General features: G+C 57.4%; 1 protein-coding gene across 1 annotated transcript in view; it reads right to left on the reverse strand.

Annotated features, from left to right (window-relative positions):
- The window catches only part of PDGFRB (platelet derived growth factor receptor beta), a 34,166-nt gene that overhangs the window by 10,640 nt on the left and 2,369 nt on the right, over positions 1 to 21,157 (reverse strand). The window contains exons 3-16 of the mRNA XM_063348897.1: positions 9,155 to 9,232; positions 7,358 to 7,654; positions 6,692 to 6,961; positions 6,275 to 6,402; positions 5,740 to 5,914; positions 4,951 to 5,143; positions 4,622 to 4,737; positions 3,953 to 4,079; positions 3,579 to 3,790; positions 2,727 to 2,821; positions 2,326 to 2,458; positions 1,821 to 1,925; positions 1,601 to 1,711; positions 1,068 to 1,221 (exon numbers count right to left, since the gene is read on the reverse strand). Coding sequence (XP_063204967.1) covers positions 1,068 to 1,221; positions 1,601 to 1,711; positions 1,821 to 1,925; positions 2,326 to 2,458; positions 2,727 to 2,821; positions 3,579 to 3,790; positions 3,953 to 4,079; positions 4,622 to 4,737; positions 4,951 to 5,143; positions 5,740 to 5,914; positions 6,275 to 6,402; positions 6,692 to 6,961; positions 7,358 to 7,654; positions 9,155 to 9,203 — 2,165 coding nt within the window. The 5' untranslated portion in view covers positions 9,204 to 9,232. The remainder of the gene's footprint in view (positions 1 to 1,067; positions 1,222 to 1,600; positions 1,712 to 1,820; positions 1,926 to 2,325; positions 2,459 to 2,726; positions 2,822 to 3,578; positions 3,791 to 3,952; positions 4,080 to 4,621; positions 4,738 to 4,950; positions 5,144 to 5,739; positions 5,915 to 6,274; positions 6,403 to 6,691; positions 6,962 to 7,357; positions 7,655 to 9,154; positions 9,233 to 21,157) is intronic.

A 21,157-nucleotide genomic window follows, 5' to 3' on the forward strand; every position in this document is an offset into this window, starting at 1 on the left:
TGCATCATGCACGCAGAGAAGTGCCAATGGCACTGGAGACCTCCTTCCACCACCTAACAGCTGGTGCCCTCAGCGCTAGATTTAAACAACCCTACCATATTCCCCTGCAGGTCTCCGGGTGTCCTTGTCCACAGGCTGCAGTTTCTCATGCTCACCTTGCCTGGCAGAGCACGGGCTTGGCTCAGCACATGAGCTCCACACTGGGAGGGCAGGAAGGGGATCCAGGGGCCATGCGGCTCCACAGGCACCCCCAGGGCAGGAGGGCAGGAGACCCAAGACGGAGTGGGCGGGTGAAACCTTCCACCTTGGCTGTGCACATTCCCAAGATGGCCAGGAGTGGCCTGGAGAAGGCTGAACTGAGCGGGCAGGACACAACACTCTGTCCACAGCTACACCTTCCCAGTTTGGATCAGCAGAAAGTATGGGGGCCAGCTGTGCTGATGTCCTAACACTGCTCTATTTTACTATTGTTTTGGCGTGCTGGAAGGAAATGCTGCTTTCTAACTTCCCGTGGGAGCATTTCTGTGCACTGATCTGCCTGCATCCCGTACAGATGGCAACTGGATGAAGGACCATTTCCCTTTCCTTGTAGCACCTCTTGTGCAACTACGCTCCTTCTAGCACTTCTCCCTTAGGCTCAGTAGCAATGTGACCTGCCCTGAAAATGCAGGGCTGAGGTCTCCAAGGGTTAAGACATGCTGGGAGACACTTCGTCTCTGTACTCGAAGTGTAGCTGTGATTATGCCAGTAAGTTAATGATGCCAGGGAATATTCCCAACTGGCATGGAGCAGCCAGCCTGTGTGCTAGCAAATTCAGCCACCAGGACATACAGATTGCCTCTACTAACTCCTCATCTGCCAGGAGCTCTTTGGAGGTGGCTGTTTGGCACATAGGCCAGTCTCACAAGATAAGAGAGTGGCCAACTGTGCCCCAGTGCTGGGCAAGTGTTCCTTTTACCGGTCTGGAGGAAATGTAGGCAACCTTCCAGGCAGTACCAGCTCCCTCACTGATGGAGGCTAGGATGGTGTAGGCACCAGGGAGGAGGAGAGTGCTGTTTTCCAGGTACCTCTGCACGTGGTCCTCCTTGGCGGTGTTCCCGTACATCTCTGCCTCTCGCCGTGCCTTCTCTCCGTAGGACTGCAGGAAGGTGTGCTTGTTGCGGTGCAGGTAGTCCACCAGGTCTCCATAGCGGCAGTACTCGGTGATGATATAGATGGGCCCTGGTGGGAGAAGGCACTCATGTCGGCCCTGCCTCCGCCCTGCTTGCTCCCTGGGGCAGTGAATTTCATCCCACCGGGACATTACGAGATTGCAGGATGTCTAGGTAGGGCCAGGGGGAAAAGCCATCTTTCTGGTACTGAGCATTTTTGGAATTTGAAATTTGTGTTTGGGGAGGGAGGTGGGGGTTAACAGAAACATGCCTTCTCAGTTTCAATTGGGTTGGAAAGAAAGGCTTTCAGAGCCCCACAAGGCTTTCCTAGGGGAAGGGTGAATCATTCTGAACCAGAAAATGGAAGTATTCTCTCTGAGGGCCGTTGTCCTCCTCAGCACAGCCCAGGGCAGCAGGCAGAGGAGACAAGGTGCCTGGGGCTCAGCTACCTCCTTTGGTGCAGGCCCCCAGCAAGTTGACGATGTTGAGGTGAGGTCCCAAGTGGCTCATGATCTTCAGCTCGGACATGAGGGCTTGCTTCTCGCTGCTCCGGGCAGTGGCTGTTGGGGAGAGCTGGTGTGAGTGGTAGGGTGAGGAGGGGAGAACACGGGCACCATTTGGCCTCACAGTTTTGGGATGGGGAAAAGGTATGATGTGGAGACAACTCACACTTGAGCATTTTGACCGCCACTTTCATGCTGGACTGCGAATGGCTCAGGCCGTGGGCTGTTGCCTCCACCACACGTCCAAAGGCACCGGAGCCGAGAGTGCGTCCTGCAAAGAAACAGCAAGGAGACAAGGTTGGTGATAGTCCTAGAGGAGAGCTGAGATGAGGAGCTTGGAAAAGACAAGTCCTCTGTCTGAAACCACAGCAGCCCTGCTGCAGTCATCCTGGTGGGCACGGAGTGGGTGGTGAGCTCTGATGGTTTCTCTATGGCTGGGAAGGGAAGGAGCTTCCAGCTGCAGGAAAGGATAGCCAGGAGTAACCCAGTGCCTCATGCCTCATGCTGTCTTCCCACCGTGGTCCCAGATGGTCCCTCTGTCCCAGGACCAATTGTATCTTGAAGGATCTCTGTGCCCTTTCTGGGTTGGTCTCCTTTGGAGATCCCAAACCCATTACCTCCAAACAGCCAGGACCCCAGGGGTGCATCAGTGGGACCCGCGCGGCCTTTACCTAACACCAGCTTGTCCCTGGGCACCTCCCAGCTGGAGTCGTAAGGGAGCTGCATGGGATCCACATAGATGTACTCGTGCCCATCGGAGCTGACTGACTCAATCACCTTCCAGCGGATTTCATAACGAGGTTTCTGGAAAGGAGAGCAGAAGCGAGAGATCTGAGAGGCTGAGGGTCACAGAGGGCATGGGTGATGGGGATGGGCTTTGTCAGGCAATCTTTTGTCCCTCCAGACGTTGCCTCATGCCCCATTTAGCCTACAGATGCCAGAGGGGCCATGGTCCCTGGAATGGGTGGGACATTTGTCAGGCCCATGCCAGCAGGACCTCATAGCTTTGCTCTTCCCAGCCACCCTGACATGGGGGTACCACCGTTGCACTGGGAATACTCTCCTCTTTTACCTTCTGCCACAGGACAATCAGGATGATCAGGGAGATGACAGTGAGGACCAGCAAGGCCAGGATGACAGAGATGATGACCACCTTGAATGGCAAGGCTACAATGATAACAGGGACAAGAGTTAGACTCCTCCAACCCTGCACGGTTTGGGTACCCTGGGGAAAGGAGGGGACAGCAGCACAGAGGGATCCCTGCGTCCTTCCCCTTTCCTCCTCTAGCCACTGTCCCCCTCCTGCTACACACCTCCCCCCAGACATTGACCCTCAGCTGTCCTCTGGGTGGGGGCAGTTCCTCTCCTCTCTTCCAGAGCAGACCTGCCTAGCACTTGCAGGTCCAACATTCCAGGGACAGTGGGGTGATGGGTTGTTACAGCCTGTGAAGGGCTTGCTGCCTTGGGAGAGGTTTGACCATGGAAGGGAGTAAGGAGCTAGAGGGGCTGGTTTGCTTGGGGGAGAGCTGGCAGCTCCGGACCTGGGCTTAGACCATCCTTCCTCATATTTGGGTTGTTCAGCATATGGATGTTCGAATCCGTGGCACCATCTAGTGACCCACGGGCTAACAACAAGACACTGGGGACCTGCTCAGGCATCTTGCCTCCCTGGAGGGATGACCCTCCTAGTGATGGGAAGAGGATGTCCATGGCCAGTGAACATAAGGGCTCCAGAGTCCTCCTGGAGCAACCTTTCCTGCTCAACCCAAAGGAGGCTTCATTTGGGGCACCATACCCAGGCTTCCTGCTTTTGAGGACTGCAGCCATCAGAGGACAGCCCTGGTTCTAGCACCTCCAGGCTGGAGATACAGAGAGACAAGTCTAGCTCCCCACCGCTGGCTCAAACTCTTCCCTCAGTGCTCACCGTGTGGGACCAGAGTGATGTCCTGGGAGTTGGTGCCTAGGAAGTTTTGCACGGTGCATCTCAGGAGCAGGGGCTCGTCTACCCTGTGCAGCTGCAGGGTGCTGTTGACGCGGTACACCTGCAGCTCTGCGTGGTATGTGGCATTGGTCTGCAGACCGATCTCCGAGGACTCGTTCCCCAGCAGCCGGGTGGGCTGGCCCTTGGCACTGCACCTGGCCCAGGGGAGGATAAAGGCACCTCTGAGGTAGTTGGGACCACACACCACCATGGGATGCCTGGGCTTGTGGGCCAGCAGGATGCAACAGAACATTAGTCTATTATTCTAATAAATGCAAGAGCCCAGCCATTCACAGTGGCTCCATCACTCCACTTACCATTTGATGTCGCTGCAAGTAGACCAGCTGATCTCTGGCTGGGGCATGCCTTCAGCAGAGCATGTTACGGTCTGCTCCCCACTGCTGGCACTGCTGTTCTCCTTGAGATCCACCACTTTGGCTGGCACTGAAACCAAGAGACACTGGTGGGAATTCATCCTTCACTTCGACTGCAGGACGGAAGGGGAACGTGATTCCCCTGTACTCCTAACATGGCCTGGGGGTGAGGGGACAGTGAAGTAGGACTCATCACAGCAATCATGCTTCATTTTTGATACCTAACAGCAAAAAGAGAAAGGTTTGATGGGGTCATGAAGGAGACCTCTCCGAATTTAGGTTGCTTAGAGAACAGAGGCAAGCACAGGGGAGAGTGCTGGACATCAGAGCTGCCCACTTGTCTCTGCATCTACCACCTTGCGCTAGGGCATGAAGGCCAAGTTTCTGGTGTCTGCACTCCCTCCCTGTCCCCCTTGATTTGAGACCATGTGTGAGATATTGCAAGTGAGCACATGTTTCTTGCTTTAATGCTCTTCCTTTGACCAAAACCACTCTGGAGCCGTAGTCAGAGGAGGAAGGGCTTCAACCTGAGGGTCCTGTGGCAAAGTATGGAGCCATCCTCTGAAACTGCTCCCACACACCTCAGTCCCATATCTGCATGTTCATCCTCACCATTTATCTGCAGATGGAAGGACAGCTCCTGTTCATCGTCCTCATTGGAAGCCCGGATGGTGTAAAATCCTCCTTCTTCCTGCTTCACCCGCACGAGCACCAGAGCTGTCTGGTACCTGGAGGGGACACAGTCCCAGAGTGAGAGGTGTGGGAAGGTAACTGGGGACTGACAATGCTCAGAGGCAACTGGCTCCCACCCATCTGAGGCACGCTCAAAATCCACTCGCGGAAAGACATTCAACCACCAACCCCTGTCCAACCAGTGATTTGCAGCTTGCTTTGTGAGTTACTCCCTCCCTGCACCCTGGTGAGGAGTGGTGGTCCCTCACCTGGTTTCTGACAGGTTCCTGCTGGTGATGGTGAACTCGCTGCTGCTCTCCATAGTCAACGTCTTGTTGTTCTTCAGCCACACGATGCTGGGTTGTGGGTAGGCCTCCACCTCCACCTGGATGGTGCGGCTCTTGTGGACCTCAGCATAGACGGTGCTGGGCAGGTGGGTGTGGAAGCGCACAAAGCCACGTTCTGAGAGGGGACAGGAGGAATAGGGGGGTAAGAGATAAAAAGAGACCTCTCTCCAGCCCTTTGGACAATCACAGATCTGGAACAAAACACCCTGAACACAAAGAAGCGGTGGGGCAGCTCCACATCCATCCCTCAAGGCTTCGGGCTTGTGTCCAAGGGGAGTGGGGGTGCAGAGCCACAGTTTGGAGCAGGGGAGCTCATGAGGCAGGCAGCATGCAGGGAAAAGCTGTTATCTTGTAGAGAGGGGGCAGATTCCTTCAAATTACATGGATGAAGGACAGATGCGGATGCGAGGTGACAATCTGACATCACAGCGCATTGGCACTGCACAGTGCAGAAGAGCTCTCACCCACACCCTCAAGTGTCATAAAGGGTCCCAAAAGTTGTGGCGGGGAGTTTGGGATGTTTTGAGGCCAAGAAGTGGGCAGGGGTGGCTTGGGGTGAGAGCTGGGTATTTTTGGCCGTGGTTACTAAGGGCAGAGTCAAAGAGGGGAGAGAGCTGGAAGCTGTGCAGAGAGAAGAGAGTGTCACCCTGGGGCATCCTGCCTGGATGCCCATGTGGTTTGGTGGCTTTGGGTGCGTGGGCAGCAACGCACCGATCACATGGACCGTGATGTCTTTCCGGTCCGTTTTCTCATGGTAGCCCTCAGAGACGTTGCAGACGTAGGTCCCGCTGTCCTCCAGCTCTGCATTCTGGATGATGAGGATGGAGCGGATCTCGTGGGTGGATCCGGGCAGGAAGTCGGTCACTGGCTCCACAGCCTTCCCTGCCTGCACAACGGGGACAGGAGATACGGTCTGAGAAGTCAAGAGCATGTTCTGCCGTTGGAGCTACAAAGCCAGGCTCACAGGGAGGGAGGAGAGGGGGTAGAGGACCCCACTCTGGCTGCCACAGGGACAGGGAACATGCACTGAGCAGAGGCCACTAAGACAGACAGCCTCAACCCAAGGATCTCCCCATCAAGCCTCCCGGTGTGGCAGCAGCAGCATCCCACAGCTTCTGCCATGAGGTGAAGCTTCCTATGAACCTTCCTATGAAGCTTCACCTAGGATATTGATGGGTGATTGCCATGGTACATCTGGGTGAAGGCTGGAGCTGCTGCCCAAAGCCTGTGGGGCTGGAGCACTCACTTGCTTGCGGGGATAATCCCAGTTGAAGTTGACCAGCTCATTGCCGCTCACGGTGCACATCAGGGTAACGTTTTCTCCCTGACGCACTATGGTCTGCACTGCGCTGATGGAGACGTTCACAGATGAGACTGTGGGAAAGGTAAAAGAAAGGAATGAATACTGAAGGAAGGGATGAGTGGGCACCCGGTCCACTTATCCTGGGTGGACTGCTCCACTGGAAAGTCTCTTCCCTGAGGGATGGAGCTGACATTTTGGTAGAACCCATTCTCTAATGGAGACAGGACTAAATCCAGCCTCCAAATTGATCAGGAGACTGATCATTAAGGAGACAGGGGGAGAGCTTTGCTGTCCCCTCCCATTGGGCTGAAGGACCAGCCACTGCAGGTGCACAGCTATGCTGAGATAATGGCAACTCACCCTGGATCCTGTAGACGTAGAAGGTGTCTGAATCCACCTCCTGGTCATCCACAATTGTCCGGCAGAAATAGGTCTTATCCTCAAAGAAGCCTTTGAATCCCTGTTGTGGGTCATAAGCAGCTGGGATGGGGTTCTCCACCTTTTTCTCATAGAGGGTCACCTGCATCTGTGGGTTGGTCACGCGGCATGGGATGACAGCCTCTGTGTAGCCCGTGATGAAGATGAAGAGCTCTTCGGAGGTGATTGTGGGGAGGAAGACTAGAGAAGGATCTGTGGGAGTGAGGGAACACTGGTTACAGAAAGCTGCTTGAAGATGAACCAGGGCTGCTCTGTGCTCCTCCAGGACCGCTCCAACACAGGCCTCTGTCTCCAGACTGGTGGGATGTTTCTTCCCTTAGTCCCCATGGCAAAGTAGAGCTGCCATGTCGTAGGCTTGCCAAACCTCCCCCACTGCTTGCCCCGACACACCACACATGGGCCTCTCCCGTGACCTGGCATACCAGAGACATGCCACGGTCAGACGACCTGCCATGAGGGCTCTCCTGCAATGGAAGAAAGGATTTTGGGAGGCCAGGTGTTTGGAGACAGAACGATAATTCAAAGGCCTCTTTCTGCTGGTTGCTAAACTCTTTGGAAATGCGGAGACAAGGACGTGCTGTCCCCTACCTGGAACGTAGATGTACAGGGCTTTCCTCTCTGCTGGCTCTGGAGCCTGGTCGGGGCTGTAGGCACACGTGTACTCCCCGGTGTGGCGCCCCGTCACGTTCCTGAGGGTGAGATTGCTGACGAAGAAACCATCCCTGTGCTCCAGCGAGGCGTCGAGGGGCTGACCCTCCCGTTCCCAAACCAGCGCGCCGTCCCCATAGCACAAGAGGGAGAAGGTGCTGTGGAGGCCAAGGACAAGCTCAGTGTCTCTGGGTTCGATGTGCAACCTGCTGTCCCCAGATGTTACCTCCAGCAGACCTGGGAGAGGAGGGAGATGAGACCAAGTTGGGTTCCTCTGAAATCCAAGAAGCAGCACGCTGGAGCACAACCTCATGCCAAGGCATTTGGTTTGTAGTGTCAGCCTTTACACTGCAAAATAACCTTCCTGGATTTGTCCTTGGTGTAACCACCACTGACACACAGGAATATCCTGTCAACCCATGCCTTGGTGGGTCACCCTTCATTCCATGTACCTCCTGAAACCCTTACTGGAGAGGAAATAAGACATCATGGAGTTTAGCGATACTCAAAGTTGCCCCAGTTGCCCGTTGTCTGTGGCAATGCTGGGTGGAGAACCCCCCATTTTATGCTTCAACTATGTCTGTCCCCTCCAACCTTTCTGCAAGGTAACTACAGCCTAAGTGCCACCTGGTGCTGCCCAGTGTCATCAGTCAGGAGCAGATGGCTGGCTCCGGAGAGATTTGGGGCAGCCATTGAGACTGTGGGTGTGAATAGAGCTGTGCTGGGAGGCAGCCATGCTGTGATGCTGTTGCACCAGCCCGAGGGACATCCTGGTGAGGATGGGACTGGAAATGGGGGTGATCTGGGCCTCCCCCAGATGTTTTCTCACATTTTTGACTTTTATGCATCCTGTGAGCATGGTTTAGATGGTCCTGGGGAGCTGAGAGTACAGATAGTACTGCTGACCCCAAAACGAGCCTCTCTGGAAAGGCAGAGGTAGGGCTCAGATCCACCTTCAAAGGCTTGGAATGTCCATGCATTTAGCGGGCAAGGGGGAGAGGAGGAGGTGAGGCAATTCCTTGTGCTGCTGGCTGCCCCTCCACAGGGACAGTGTCAGACGGGACACAGACTAGGCTGAAACAATGTCAGTTTACAAGAAAGTGAAAAAGGAATGAAAGCAAAACCTTGCAGGAAATCCTTTGGAAGCAATAAAACAGGCAAGGTCTTCCTGAATGGCTCCCTGTGTCTCTCCCAGCTTCCTTGCTTCACCCTTTGCCCAGATGTCCCAGTGGGGCCGGGACATGTGCTCCTCCCCGGTGTCCCCGCGGGTCAGCAGGGCAGCTGGGGACAGCCCCCAGAGACCTGCGGCAACGCTGTGAAAAGTCCAGATAGAGCCAGGTGCCCTGTTGCCTTGCTGTGGGGGGGTTGTTGTATACACGAGGTCTGACCAAATCCTTCTTGTGGTGGGGGTGTCCATAACTTCCAGCTAATGTGGGTTCTCGGGTGGCTGCTAAGGGCTGAGCGCAGCTGGCAGTGCCCCCTCCTCCTCCCACCCAGCTCTGCGTCGGCATGGAGCAGGTGGGGACTTTCCATCCACCCCGCCACCAGGTTGGGTTGGCAGGAGCCCATGGACCCGAGCCATTAGGAGGGATAGATGTGCCTGGAGCGCCCTTTGCACCCCTGTGCCTCCCCACGGCACTGCCCCTTTCCTCCCCCTTGCCCTGGGGTGAGCATCCCAGGGCAGCATCCCGGCGCGGGGCCCAATCCTGCACACACCTCCCCAGCCACAGCACTCACCGCCAAGGACGAGGAGCCAGAGAGATGTCTTCAGAGAGGGGCGCAGCATGGTGGGCTCAGCGGCTCGGTGGCCAAATCCTGCCAAGAGCAAAGCAGGATGAGCACAGAACCGCTTGCAGAGGAGGGGTCCCACGGCCACCCCAAGCCCCCACCCGAGCCCTGGGCTCCCTTCTCCACCTCAGAAACCTCCCATCTCTTCCCAGTGTTCAGCCTTTCCCTCCCAGCGAGGTGGTTGGTTCCCCCTCACGCTGGATCTGCAGGAGGAGCTGTTTCTAAGGCATCTCCCGCTGGTAAACAGGGATTTTGCTGGAGGCTCCAGGAGTTGTGTCAACTCTTGCTCATCTCTGCTCGAAATGCCGCTCCCCCCGCCCGCTGCAGAGCCCTGCCCCCCTCCCTCTGTCCACTGCCCGCTCGGCTTTTTTTTTCCCCTTAGTTTTTGCTTCCCCTCAGTCCCAGTGAGATAAAACTTGCTAGAAAACAGATCCCCCTCCAAACCCTCCCCCATTTTCTGCTCCTTCCAATGAAACAGAACAAGCCCAAAGACAAAAAAAAAAAAAAAAGAGTTTTTTGTAGTTAACTTTTAAACATATCTATTTTAAGGCAATATTTAAGAGGGCTTTTTAGGTAAAAATCCGTTTTAGGAACATTTCTCAAGAAATCTTTTCCGCAGAGTATTTTCAGCCCGCCCTGGTGCAAACCATGAGCCCAGAAAGGATGAGGCCAGAGGTCCCTAAGAGCAGTCACCCGTGTAATGGGGGGGGGGGGGAACACAACTCCCCATCGTGCCTGCGGGGATGGGGGTGAATATTTCTAAAAAGCAAAATGAAGATGCTAACAAGGAGAAGAGTAAGGGGGAAAAGGGTTCCTCTGTGCCTGGACAAAGCTGGGGGGGAAATGAGTTCAGTAATCCTGAATTTGGGGATGCTCCTTGCACGGAGCTGAACTTCATGGCTGAGCTCCTGCCCTGCCGCTGGGCCACCTCCGCTCTCCCAGCACAGGAGGCATTTTGAACCTGCTCCCAAGGCAGACCCCGAGGAGAAGCCCCCATGATGCTGGCACAGTGCTTGGGGGAGCTGCTCGCCAGGCACGAGGATGGCTAGTGGCAACCTGGACTTGCTGACCCAGCCCCAGGCACCGTCTCTTACTGAGCAGCTCCGCTGCCTCTTGGCCCTGGAGCGGCCTCCTGGTCTGCTTGATGTTAAGGAGGAAATGGTTTTTAAATGACGTGCGCTTGTCAGATGTTTTTATTATTGTCTTGCTTTGGCTCAACAAAAGTCTGATCTACCAGCAAATCCTTCCAGGTCTCCAGCTTATTCAGCAGCTTCCCTCTCCCCGCTCCAGGAAACCCCTCCGTGACTCCTTCTCTCTTCTGTGTTTGCCAGAGGGGATGAGAGCGCTTAGAGGGAAGAGCTGGGGGTGGGTAGGATGAAAGGACGGAGGTGAAATTCAGGCTGTAAATGAATGTGACCTCACTGCACCCACCCTCAGAAAGCACCAACCTGCAGGAGAGAGGAGGATGGAGAACCTAATCTCGCTGCCCCCCAAGGCACCCCCGTGAGAACAATTAGCTTTGTTTCCCAATTCTCCTTTACAGAGGTGTGTGATTCATCCATTATTCAATGGTCAAGGTTGTAAGAGCAACTGGGATCCTCTCCTTTCACCCCTCCCTGCCTGCATGCACAAGCCAGGCTGTATTTATGCCCCCCCCACCCCCCCACCCCCCATCCCTCCAAACACCTGCCTGCCAGCCGCTAAGGACTACCCGAGCTCATGCCCAGCTTTTAGCTGCCCGTTCAACTTCATGGCTGTCACTGTTAGTCTTGTTGCAGGTGAGACCTTGGCTTTCTCTACCCACACAGACAGGTCCATCACCCCACCGGTCATCTCTGCAGGATCACTGATGGGGCAAACCGTCCCCTGCTGGAGCTGGGGAGCCGGACGTGGGTGCACGCTGGTGCTGGGCTAGCACGGGTGCTGCTTCAGCGAGCAGTGGGAGCCCCGCAGCCCACGCCGGCCGCCGCCGGCCGCCTCCCTCTGTGTTCATAACTGGTTTTAATAAAGCTGCTGGTTTTGCAGCAAGGCATTTCTCTTGGAGATGCTTCCCAAGCAGAGTGGGAGGGTGGCAACGTCTCGCAAAGAGTGGTGACCTCTCCCTTGTTTGTCTGCGCTGGCCAGGGCGAGAGGCATGCTCGGAGGTGCCGAGCTCTGCCCGTCCTGCAGGATGCACGCAGAGCCTGGCTGGCGGCAGGGCAAACCTTTCTTTCCCTGTCACGGGGACACGTGTGCTTGCACATGTGGGTGCGCACAGGCATTTCACAAGGGATGCAAATTTGTCCGGCTCACTGCCAGCCTGGAGAGCACTTGTTGTTTCCCTCCTCAATCTCAGCTTTTGTTCCCAGCGAGAGCTGTAAGATGCACCCTATGAGTGCCAGACAAGGAGCTAAGGTGGGTGCAGCCCCACTCAGTGATCCGAAAGCAGGCGCCCAGTCGTCATCCCACCCAGGGACCCAAACACAGGCACCTACAGAATGTGGGGTTGCCTTGGATTGTGTCCTCCCAGCCCTATGGGTTAGCAGGGTGCCACAGACCCCTGTGCCCGGTGCCACTCCCTACATCCTTCCCACGGGCCAGGACCTCAGCATTTTCAAGCCATGGGACCATTCGCCTCCACGCACCCTGGCACATGCCTGGAGGCCAGGGAGGTCCGGCAGCAATGCCACGTCCAGCGCCCTTCACTCAGCCCTGCCGCTCCCCGGCACCTTATAGCCGCCAAGGTGAAGTCCCAGCTCTGCATCCCCACTTTAAAGCCCTCATCATCATCTCCTCCCCACCAGTACAGGTACGGACATTCCCTCTGCCCCTCTCCATCACCGTGATGCGAGGGAAAGCCGTCGCTGGCTCGGCAGGGCAGGGAGCTTTTCTCTTCAGCTGTGCTGTTTATTATTCTAGAAGAGGAATTTGGCTGGAAGAGGAGACGGGAGGTCAGCTGGCTCGCAGGGAGGCCGGGCTGGCGGGACGATGCAGCCCGGCACCCACGCTCAGCCCCACATGCCCATGGGGTGGCTGCGCTCTCTGGGGGGCTCGGGTCCCTGGGGACATGGTCCCCACCAGCTCCTGCTCGCCTTTGTGCTGCACCCAGCGAGGCCAGGGGGTGGGCACCACGGGACTGGGAATGTCTGGGAGGGTTTTGAGTCCAAACGAGACACAGATACAGGCGACTGTCCCTGCCCGGTGACACAGCCACATTGTCTGTCCTTATCTCTCCCCTGTAATCACGCCAGCCCGGCCGGCACGGCACGCTGCACGCGTGGCCGCAGGAATGCAGCGCTCCTCCTCCGGAGGCCGAGAGCATCGAGCAGTGTTTTTTGCAGGCGAGATGAGGGAGAGCTGAGCTGTCGGGTTTCCCAGCCCACTGCCGTGCTGGTGAGAGGAAGGCATCCCGCGGCTGGCCGGGGCCAGGCACCACTGAAAACCTTTTTGCACATCTCTGGCCTCATGTTTTTGGAGCGTGCTGCATGGGGCGACGGGATCAACAAGGGCCCCCCAACATCCCTGAGCAGCAGCAGTGCTGTGGAGGGGGCACCCCGGGCTCTCACAGACAGGACACAGGCGAGAGGGCCGGAGCAGAAAGGTCAAATGCCACGACCAAGGCCACACAGCAGGACCACGGCTGCGCCAGGACCGGGATTCAAGTCTCATGATTCCCCGTCTCATGACTTCGCAGCTTCTCCAGAGCAGCCCGCTCCCATTTCTCCCGCGTCCCAAATCTGACGACAGCTGAGCTTTCTCCTCCACCTTCTCGCCCACTCCCCCGCTCGCCGCTGTGAGCGGCAGCCGGGGGCTGATGCCTCTGATGAACTTGGATGGGAATTTCTGCGGCAGGAGCAGGGCTACGCCCAGGGTTTTGGATACAAGGAAGAGCCGTATCCAGCCTCTGCTGGTGATGGTCCCACCTTTATTTAGGGAGGACCATTCCTTCAGCCACCTCTGCCACTCCCCCCACTGCACAGTGCCTCGCTAAGGAGCTCAAACATCACCAAACCTTATTCATATATTAGCGTTCGCCATTCCAGACCTATCTCTTGTTTAAGGATGCTAGTAAGCCAAAGATGCCTTTGCTCATACCCAAAATATGTTGTGTGGGCTCAGCCTTGACTGTTCTTGGGTAACAAGGCAAGAATTTCCTTTTACTTTGCTCAACGTGCCCTCTGAGCCCCCTTCCCTCTGTGCTTGCTCCCAGCATGTGTACGGTGCAGAGCTGCTGGCAGAGCATCTCAACACGCACGGCAGCCACTGCTGGCACGAGCATCACATGGCACTGCCCATCCCCAAGCACGGATCATGTGCGACAGGGCCATTTCCAGCCCTGAACGTGCCTTAAACCATGGGAGATCTAGACAGATAGGCATCTGGGCCAGAGACACCCTCCTAGTCCACTGCCTTCCTCCCGACCATGCCTAGACCACGTTTCTCACCTCTCCTCCACAACCACCAATGTCATGTGGAGAACCAGTATGGGGGTCTTGCAAGCACCCCTCAGAGCTGTGGGATCTGGGAACCAGCCTGCAAAGCTGGTGTCCAGGGAAGGGGATGGCTCGGTGTGCCAGGGAGGGGGCGACCAGCCACAGCTGCCCTGGCAGCCACCTTGGAAAGCTGGTCCCTACAGACCATCGATCACCAGCAAGGGGATGTGCTATCTGCTGGAAATCAGGGTGCACAGTCCCCTCGTGGCAAATCCAGGAGCAATTCCTGCATCCATTGCCCCACATTGCCCTTCTCCCCTGGCCGTGCTCCCCTTGCCCGAGCCTCCCGGCTCCGGCGATGCCGGGCAGAGGTGCTGGCTGCCGTCCCAGCCCTACGAGGGCATCTCGGCTGGCGGCAGCACGACGGTGGCAAAGGAAGGAGCGGAGAAGCGAAGCCAGGCCTCTCACACAGCCGACGGTCCTTTCTCTTCCTCTGGCTTTCTATTTCTATCCCCTTGCCTTGCTGGGGCTACGCTTCCAGGCGCTCTCACAATGTTCGCCGGCCCCGCGTCCTGCCAAGCAGGCCAGGGACATCTGGTGCAAATTAGCGGGAAGTAAAATATACTTTATTTTTTCTTTGTCTAAGCGCATCTGAGTCATTAAGTGAGATCATGGGTGCCCGTATGCAATACAGCAAGCCCTGTACGGATCCCGTGATCAATGCTTCTCCCAGCCAGGGAGCGGGGGCTTCTCCTGGCTGGGGAGTTACCGTCCCCCGCTTTTGAAGGCAAAAAGCTCCCCGAGCAAAGGCTAGCGACCCCTGAAACCCAAGCCTTGCTTGTCCAGCAGTGAAACTCCTTGGCTTGTCCTGTTTTCCTCTACCACCCTCCCCCCGGCCTCTGCGACTGCTTCTTTCCCACCCTTTAATCTAAATAAAACTGAGCGGGGCTTTTTTTTTTTTTTTTTTTTTCCCTTGGCTGGAACCGTCCGGAGTTGCAACATCGCTCCTCTGGGGTCCCTCGGCTCCCATGACACCGCGTTTACTCACAGGCCAGATTATCATCACAGAGCCCTTTTTCTTTTTCCCAGCACATGGTTAGAATTAGGCAGGGCACACACATGGGGAGCCTGTCGTCCCGGGGCCCATAAACAGCTGCTGATAAAACGCAGAGGTAGGAAATCTGAAACCAGGCTGAGGAGCAGAGGGGCTGGGGAGTCCCCGGGGTCCCACACGCCGTCCCTGCCCAAGGGATGAATGCCTGGGGGCAAAGCCCCCCTCGCCCGGCCCCCAGCCAAGGGGGTCCTCAGGCTTTACCCAGGGGCTGGTGAGACCAAGGGGTGCTGAGAGCCCCGGGCGCCTGCTGGCAACGTGCCTGGGTTTGGGGATTTCTTTTAGTCAGGCAGAGGTGAGGTTTTATAAGCACTTGCAGCAGCATCACAAATGCCTGAAGCCTCCGAGGGGTTTTGCCAGAGCTCCTTGGTCTATGAATACGTGATTAAAGCCGCAACCACTGATCCCTGGTGTAAACCAAGCTCTCTAGGAGATGGACAAAGCATGGGCAGATGTCACCTCCGGGGCAGTGCGAGCTCAGGGCAACCATGCCCACACGCGGGGACGGCTCTCCTGCCTGCCTCTGCTGCAGAGAGCGGTGCTGGCATCACGGCCCAGGACCCCAGACCCTGGTCCCCACCTTCAGTGGCACCTGGAGAAGGTGGTTGTGTGGTCATGAGGATGCTGGTCCTACAGCAGATGACACGACACGAACTAGCACAGACAGCCTCCTCCTGGCCAGCCACACGGGCTTTGACAGCATCTGCCAGAAAGCCGAAAATGAGGACCGTGACTCCAAAGCAGGGGGGCAGGCTGCCAGGGAGGATGATGAGTCCACGTTGAGCCCCAGCGGCGTGATTCAGCGGCCCTGGGGTCAGACATGTGAGGAATGGGGTGGGGTGGTGAGCCCCATGCAGCCGCTTTTTCTGCTGCTGCCATCCTCCCTCTCTGAGCGCGGGGGGAACCGTGACGTCCCTGCACGCCATCCAGCAAACCTCCAGCCGTGGACTCTCCGCAATGCACGGCTGCGAGGAGCCGGGACGGGGGGGACGTGGGACCATGGCAAGCCCTGCTCTCTCAGCCCCAATCCCCTCCACTTTCCCCCTGCATTTTAAGCCCATGGGAGACAGAGGAAACGAGTGACCTATTTAGTGCAAGTTCAAAATAAAACGAAACATCTGTTTGGAGAGGTGCCAGCGTTATAAATAATCCCCCCAGCCCCGAGTGTTGGTATTCGTGGCCCTTTCGGCTGCGCATGCTCCCCCGCTTCCGCTTGCGGAGGAAAGGCCGGGTCCCGGGGGGGTGGTGGGGCTGCTCCCCGGAGCCTGCGACCTTGGCCCAGGCTGTGGGAAAACCCTGGGCGAGGGCCGGGGCTCACCTGGGGCTGAGGAAGGAGGGATGGGGGTGTTGGGAGGAACGGCTGCCACGTGCTGGGCAAGGCGGATGGGGTGCCTGGCTGACCCTCTTGCATAACCCGCTGGTTGCCCCGTTGCCCCGGCTGAATCCTGCCCTCCTTGGTCTCCCTAGGGCAGCCAGAGGGTGCCAGGGCCATGGTGATGCTGGGGCTGGCTTGTGGTGGGACTGGGACTGGTCTGCGGTGGTGCTGGGGGCTGGATGGCGTTTTGGAGCACAGCCCTGAAGTCTGGCGTTGTGCAAGACCAGTGATGCTCGGGCTGGGCTCAGCCCTGGGGCTCACCCCTCGCAGTGCAACAACCCCCAGCGGGGCACAAATGTGCCCCTTGGGAGCGTGTCAGTCTTTCCCAGTGCCCTTCTCCAGCAGGATGCTCTAAAGGATGTGACAGAGCCCAGCTAGGGCTGCCCATGACCGTCCCCCAACTTCTCCATCGCCCCTGACAGCAAAGACTTTTTTGGGAGAATACACCACGCTGCTTCACAAGCACATCAGCAATTCGAGGTATGAACGTGGCTGCAGGGCACCCAAACCACGGGCCGGGACCCAAGCAGCTCCCTGCATCGCTCCGCCACCAGCCCCAGCAAAAGGCAGCTCCAACTACAAAGCCTTGGGGCTGGCTGGTAGCAGCGGCTCAAAGAGCTCTCTGGCCCCTCCATCCCCAAACTGGAATATTTGGGGGTCCCCGCTCCCTACATGGGGCTGGCCTCTCTGAGCAGAGCCCATCCGCTCGCTTGACGCTTCTCCCCACCTCGACAGAGCGGAGAGGGGAAGCAGGGGACATGGGACCAAGGGTCGGGCACCATCCTGGCTGCTCATCCCATGCCCGGCCACCCCCTGGGCTTTCCTCACTCTTGTGCCACAGCTTCCAGAAAGCCGTGCCTGCTTCCCACAGCGATTCAAGGGAAGCACTTTGCTAAGTTATACACGAGGAGGAAAACTGTGCCCAGCGCATCAGCATCTCCATCACCTGTTCACAGTTGCTGTTCAAGGGTGGCTGCTATGGTGGAGCCAGGTCCCAGCTGGCTCTAATTAACCACTAATCATCAGCTGCGAGGGGAGGGCGATGGAGGCAAGAGGAGAAAAAGAGCCATTCTGGGCTCTAGTAGGATGTAGGGGCTTTGTGAATCCCCAGGAGCAACCAGGGTGTTTTGGTCTTACCAGCCCCACATCCCAGTGAAAGCAACCTGATCCTCCTCTGGAAATTTCCCCGAGACACGGATGCGCCGGGGAGGAGGAGATAATCTGTGTGGATGCATCGGCTCTTCTCTTCTCAGCTGCCTGCGAGGGACCCGAGCTAAATTGCTTTGTTCTGGGGTTTTAGGCTCTCGTGGCTGGGATTAGGCTCTCACCAGCTCTGTGGTCAGGGCACCCTTCGCTCGTCCGTGGGACCTGGAGAGGAGCCTGGCACCGTGGCCAGGGGAGGAGAGGACGGGCCCAGGCAGCGCTGGGGTGTGAGGGGCAGAGGCTGCTTTCGGAGGGGGGTTGTGTTTTATTTGGCCCTGCTACTTCTGGGTCCCTGAGAGGGAGCAAAATGCAGACGCTGGTGTAGCTCTTGGTGCCGGGGGCTGATCCTGCCCCCTCCTCCATAAGCCCACCAGTGGGGTAAGAAGACGAGGGTGGTGGCACCTAGCGCCAGGACGGCAGAGACAACCAAAAGCACAGTGCTGGGGGCAGCCACCATTGCCCCGTGCCTCCCCCCTGCCCGCTGGGGTCAGAGCCCTGGCAGGCAATGGCACGCCATGAGGGTCTGGCCCCCACCTCCTTGTAACAAAAGGACGTGGGGCCAGTGATGGAGCTTGGGAGGGGGGCACAGAAAGCCAAGCACGTTCCCTGTGCAACTGCAGGTTGTGCAAGGGATGCTTCCCTCTTGGATAACCTCTTCCTACGTGCTCTGGGCAGGCAGCAGGAGCCATGCTTGCCGTCCTGCACGCAGGGTCCTTTATAACCTCCAGTGGTTCTTCTGCCCCCAGTCATGGAGAAAAATCAGCCCCCCTCTGCATGCTGAAACCCCATGGATCCTCTGGAGGAGAAGCCGGGGCTAGCAGCTGCCCGCCCCCCCGTCCCTCCCCTGAGCACAGCTTTAAAATGGGCACCGAGTCCTGCTCCCCGCACCAGAAATTCTCCTCCCTGGATTAGACCATATTCTCCCTAACAGCTCCCAGGCTGGAGAGGGGAAACTTGGCAGCCACCTGCGGGGGGAGAGGAGGGGACCCCTCTTGAGATGCCAGCGGCGCTTGGACCCGAGGAAAGCGGGGTTTCTGTTCTGCAACCGTTTGCTCGGCCAAGGCTGAAACCGAGGTGACTTCCAGCTCGGGAGCGGAGAAAGCGCTTGCAGAGAGCGGGGCTCGAAACGGTGTATTTTTCTGCTGGCCCCGGTTCAGACAAACCCACAAGCAAACATATTTTTTTGTATAAATAAGACAGTGTGTCTCGCCAGTTAAAGCAATTCAAACATGAATGTAGCAATTTAATTGGTGCCAATTACTGTGTCTCGGTAGCATTAAGATTTCAGTCACAGACTCTTGCTTGTGGTAGACGGGCCAGAAGGGGGAAGGCAGAGGGACCGGCGGGATGGGGCCTCGCACCGAGGGGCAGGTTTGCCGGTCTCCTGCCTGCTTTGGGAGCCTCGTCCCTCCGAGCAGCCCCGTGCTGCCCATGGGGATGTTTTGAGGAGTCCCTTTCTATAGCAGGGAGGAGGTACCTCCTCCTCCATCTGTCTCCTGGTTTGCAGCCGGGGGGCTGACAGCCATCGCAGCGCCCTGGTTACATCCCTCCACTCTCCAACCCTTCCCTGCTCCTGCCCCTGGACCTCGCAGCCTCCTGCGAGCCCCATCACACGCCGGCTCTTGCTGAGCCTGGGGAAGAGCATAGGGTGGGTGCTAGTGGAGACCTGGGCAGGGCAGGAGAGGACGTGCCCTGGAGAGGCCGCGTGCATCCACGGGTGCAGGGCATACACCACTCGCACGACACCACCCTGGCTTTCTTGGCAGCAGCCTTTCTGTAGGAGCTTGCGCAAGCTCCCTTTTCCCTGCATGGCCTCTCTGCACCACGGTCCTCTGGCTCTGCAGGATGGTGGTTGCAGGAGAAGGGTACAAACACAGACCAGGGCATGCCACAGCCTGTGTCCCAGTTGTGCACCCAGGGATGAAGAAAAACCAGGGTGTGAGGGGCAGCGCACCACTGTATGTCTCCTGCTATCAGGCTGGGGGGGCGATGGACCTATGGGACCCCCTGGCTCAGCGCATGACCCATCCCAGCACACCTCTGTGCATCCCTGGCATGTGTCCCTGTCCCAGCCGGGTCTGCTCCGTTTTCCCAGTGGTGCCAGGAAAGTGCTGCGCTTCCAGGAGGAGGCGTCCCGATGGGAGCAGAGCGGGGCAGAGGTGCGCTTGGCTTGGGGAACCTAATTAGGCAACCAAGGAGAGGAGGAGGGGAAACAGCCACCCCTAAAACAAGCCTCGTTATGTCCAATTTGCCTGGTGGAGCGGAAGGAGCCTCCTGGAGTTGCTCCAGCCTCTCAGGAAACAATACCCGGTCTATACCCTCCCCTCGCAGCTCCTCTCCAGGGGATTTCTTTCCCTTGGTTAAAGTACAAACAAACAAACTCCACGAAGTGTTCGGCCCGGATTCTCCCTCGCAGCGATAGGATGCGTCCAGCCAGCCCCGAGCCTGCGCGGTCCCCAGCTCCCTCCAGCTCTGGGCCAAAGGCAGCCCTCGCTGCCAGCACCAGCGGCTGCGCTCCCATGGGATGCGGCCACCGTGCGGCTCCTCCGCTCCCTGCCCTTTGCTGCTGCATCCCAGTAAGATGCTTTGCCAGAGCCTGACCCTATGAACACCATTGCAATCTCACCCCGCTTCAGCATGGCATCATTCAGCATGGCCAGAGGGACCGTGGGGACCACCAGGGTGGAACTGGGAGCAGGAGTCCCTGCCTGGACCCTCTGGCAGTGGCTGGACACACCAGTCCACCATTTGGGTGATGCCACGGCCAGCCAACATGGTCTCTTCTTGCATGGCATCGCCCTCTCAGCTAGAGAGCATTTCTTAACCTCAGCTTTCCTTTGGTACTCAGTAAGACAATTTCGTCTTGCCCTAGTCCTGGAGAAGGGCTCAGTGCTCTCCTCTTCCTAACAGCGTTGTCCTGAATGTGTCGGAAATCCTGTCACAGACCCATCAAAAATAAGGCTGAAAGAGACGATGGGGTCATTCATTGCCCTGCTGTGGTGCCCACATCTCCTCAGACAGAGGTTTGCCTGACGTGTCCTCTGAAACCTGCAGGGCTGAAGGCACCCAGCCTCATGTCTTTGAACCTGCAGACATTTCTCCTAAAAGCTAACTTTTTTCTTTGCGGTGACCTTTCCTGTGCATGAAGACTGTGTCCTGCCTCCCCCAACATCCAGTGACCAACCAGCCCCACTAACCCCTCTTCCAGTCCTCTGCAGCCTGTTCTGGGCATCTCATCACCCCCTGTGCTCACGCTGAGTCTTTCCACTCCGTTTGCATCTCTACTGAAGCGCTCGGCATCGCTCGCTGCGGAGGACGCGCTCCCTCCACCTTGTGTGGTCAGTCCGCCGCCGGCAGATCCCATGGGAAGAGCTGCGGGTTCCTCTGCACCATCCTGCAATTTCGTTTGCGTCCACTATAGCCCCCAGATCCTTTCCCACCCCACAAACTGCCTGGGCTGTTTGCTTCCAAGATGACGCCCAGCTGTTTAATGTTTCCTTCCTCATGGCAGCACGCTGCCACAGCTCGCTGTTGCCTGGTTGACCCTGGACTCCTCCCGGAGCCCTTGGGATCCTCCCACGCTCCAATCTGCCCGCACACCATAGCATCATAGAATGGTTCTACACCAGCTGCCCTCCCAGCTTGGTGCCAGCCCAGAGTTTAGTACGTGAGTTCATCCATCAGTTCCAGAGGACCAAGCCCAGGTCAGAGTCCTGCAGGACTCCACTAGAAATGGCCAGGACTTTGGACAAGCAGCCATGGCTAACTTCTCCCTGACTGTAGCGTCACAGCTGGCCGTGCCGCTGTTCAGACCGTCCTCCCTGTTCGGACCATCCTGAACCCCCAGCCCT

Source organism: Chroicocephalus ridibundus, chromosome 11, assembly GCF_963924245.1.
Source record: "Chroicocephalus ridibundus chromosome 11, bChrRid1.1, whole genome shotgun sequence".
Classification (NCBI taxonomy): Eukaryota; Metazoa; Chordata; class Aves; order Charadriiformes; family Laridae; genus Chroicocephalus; species Chroicocephalus ridibundus.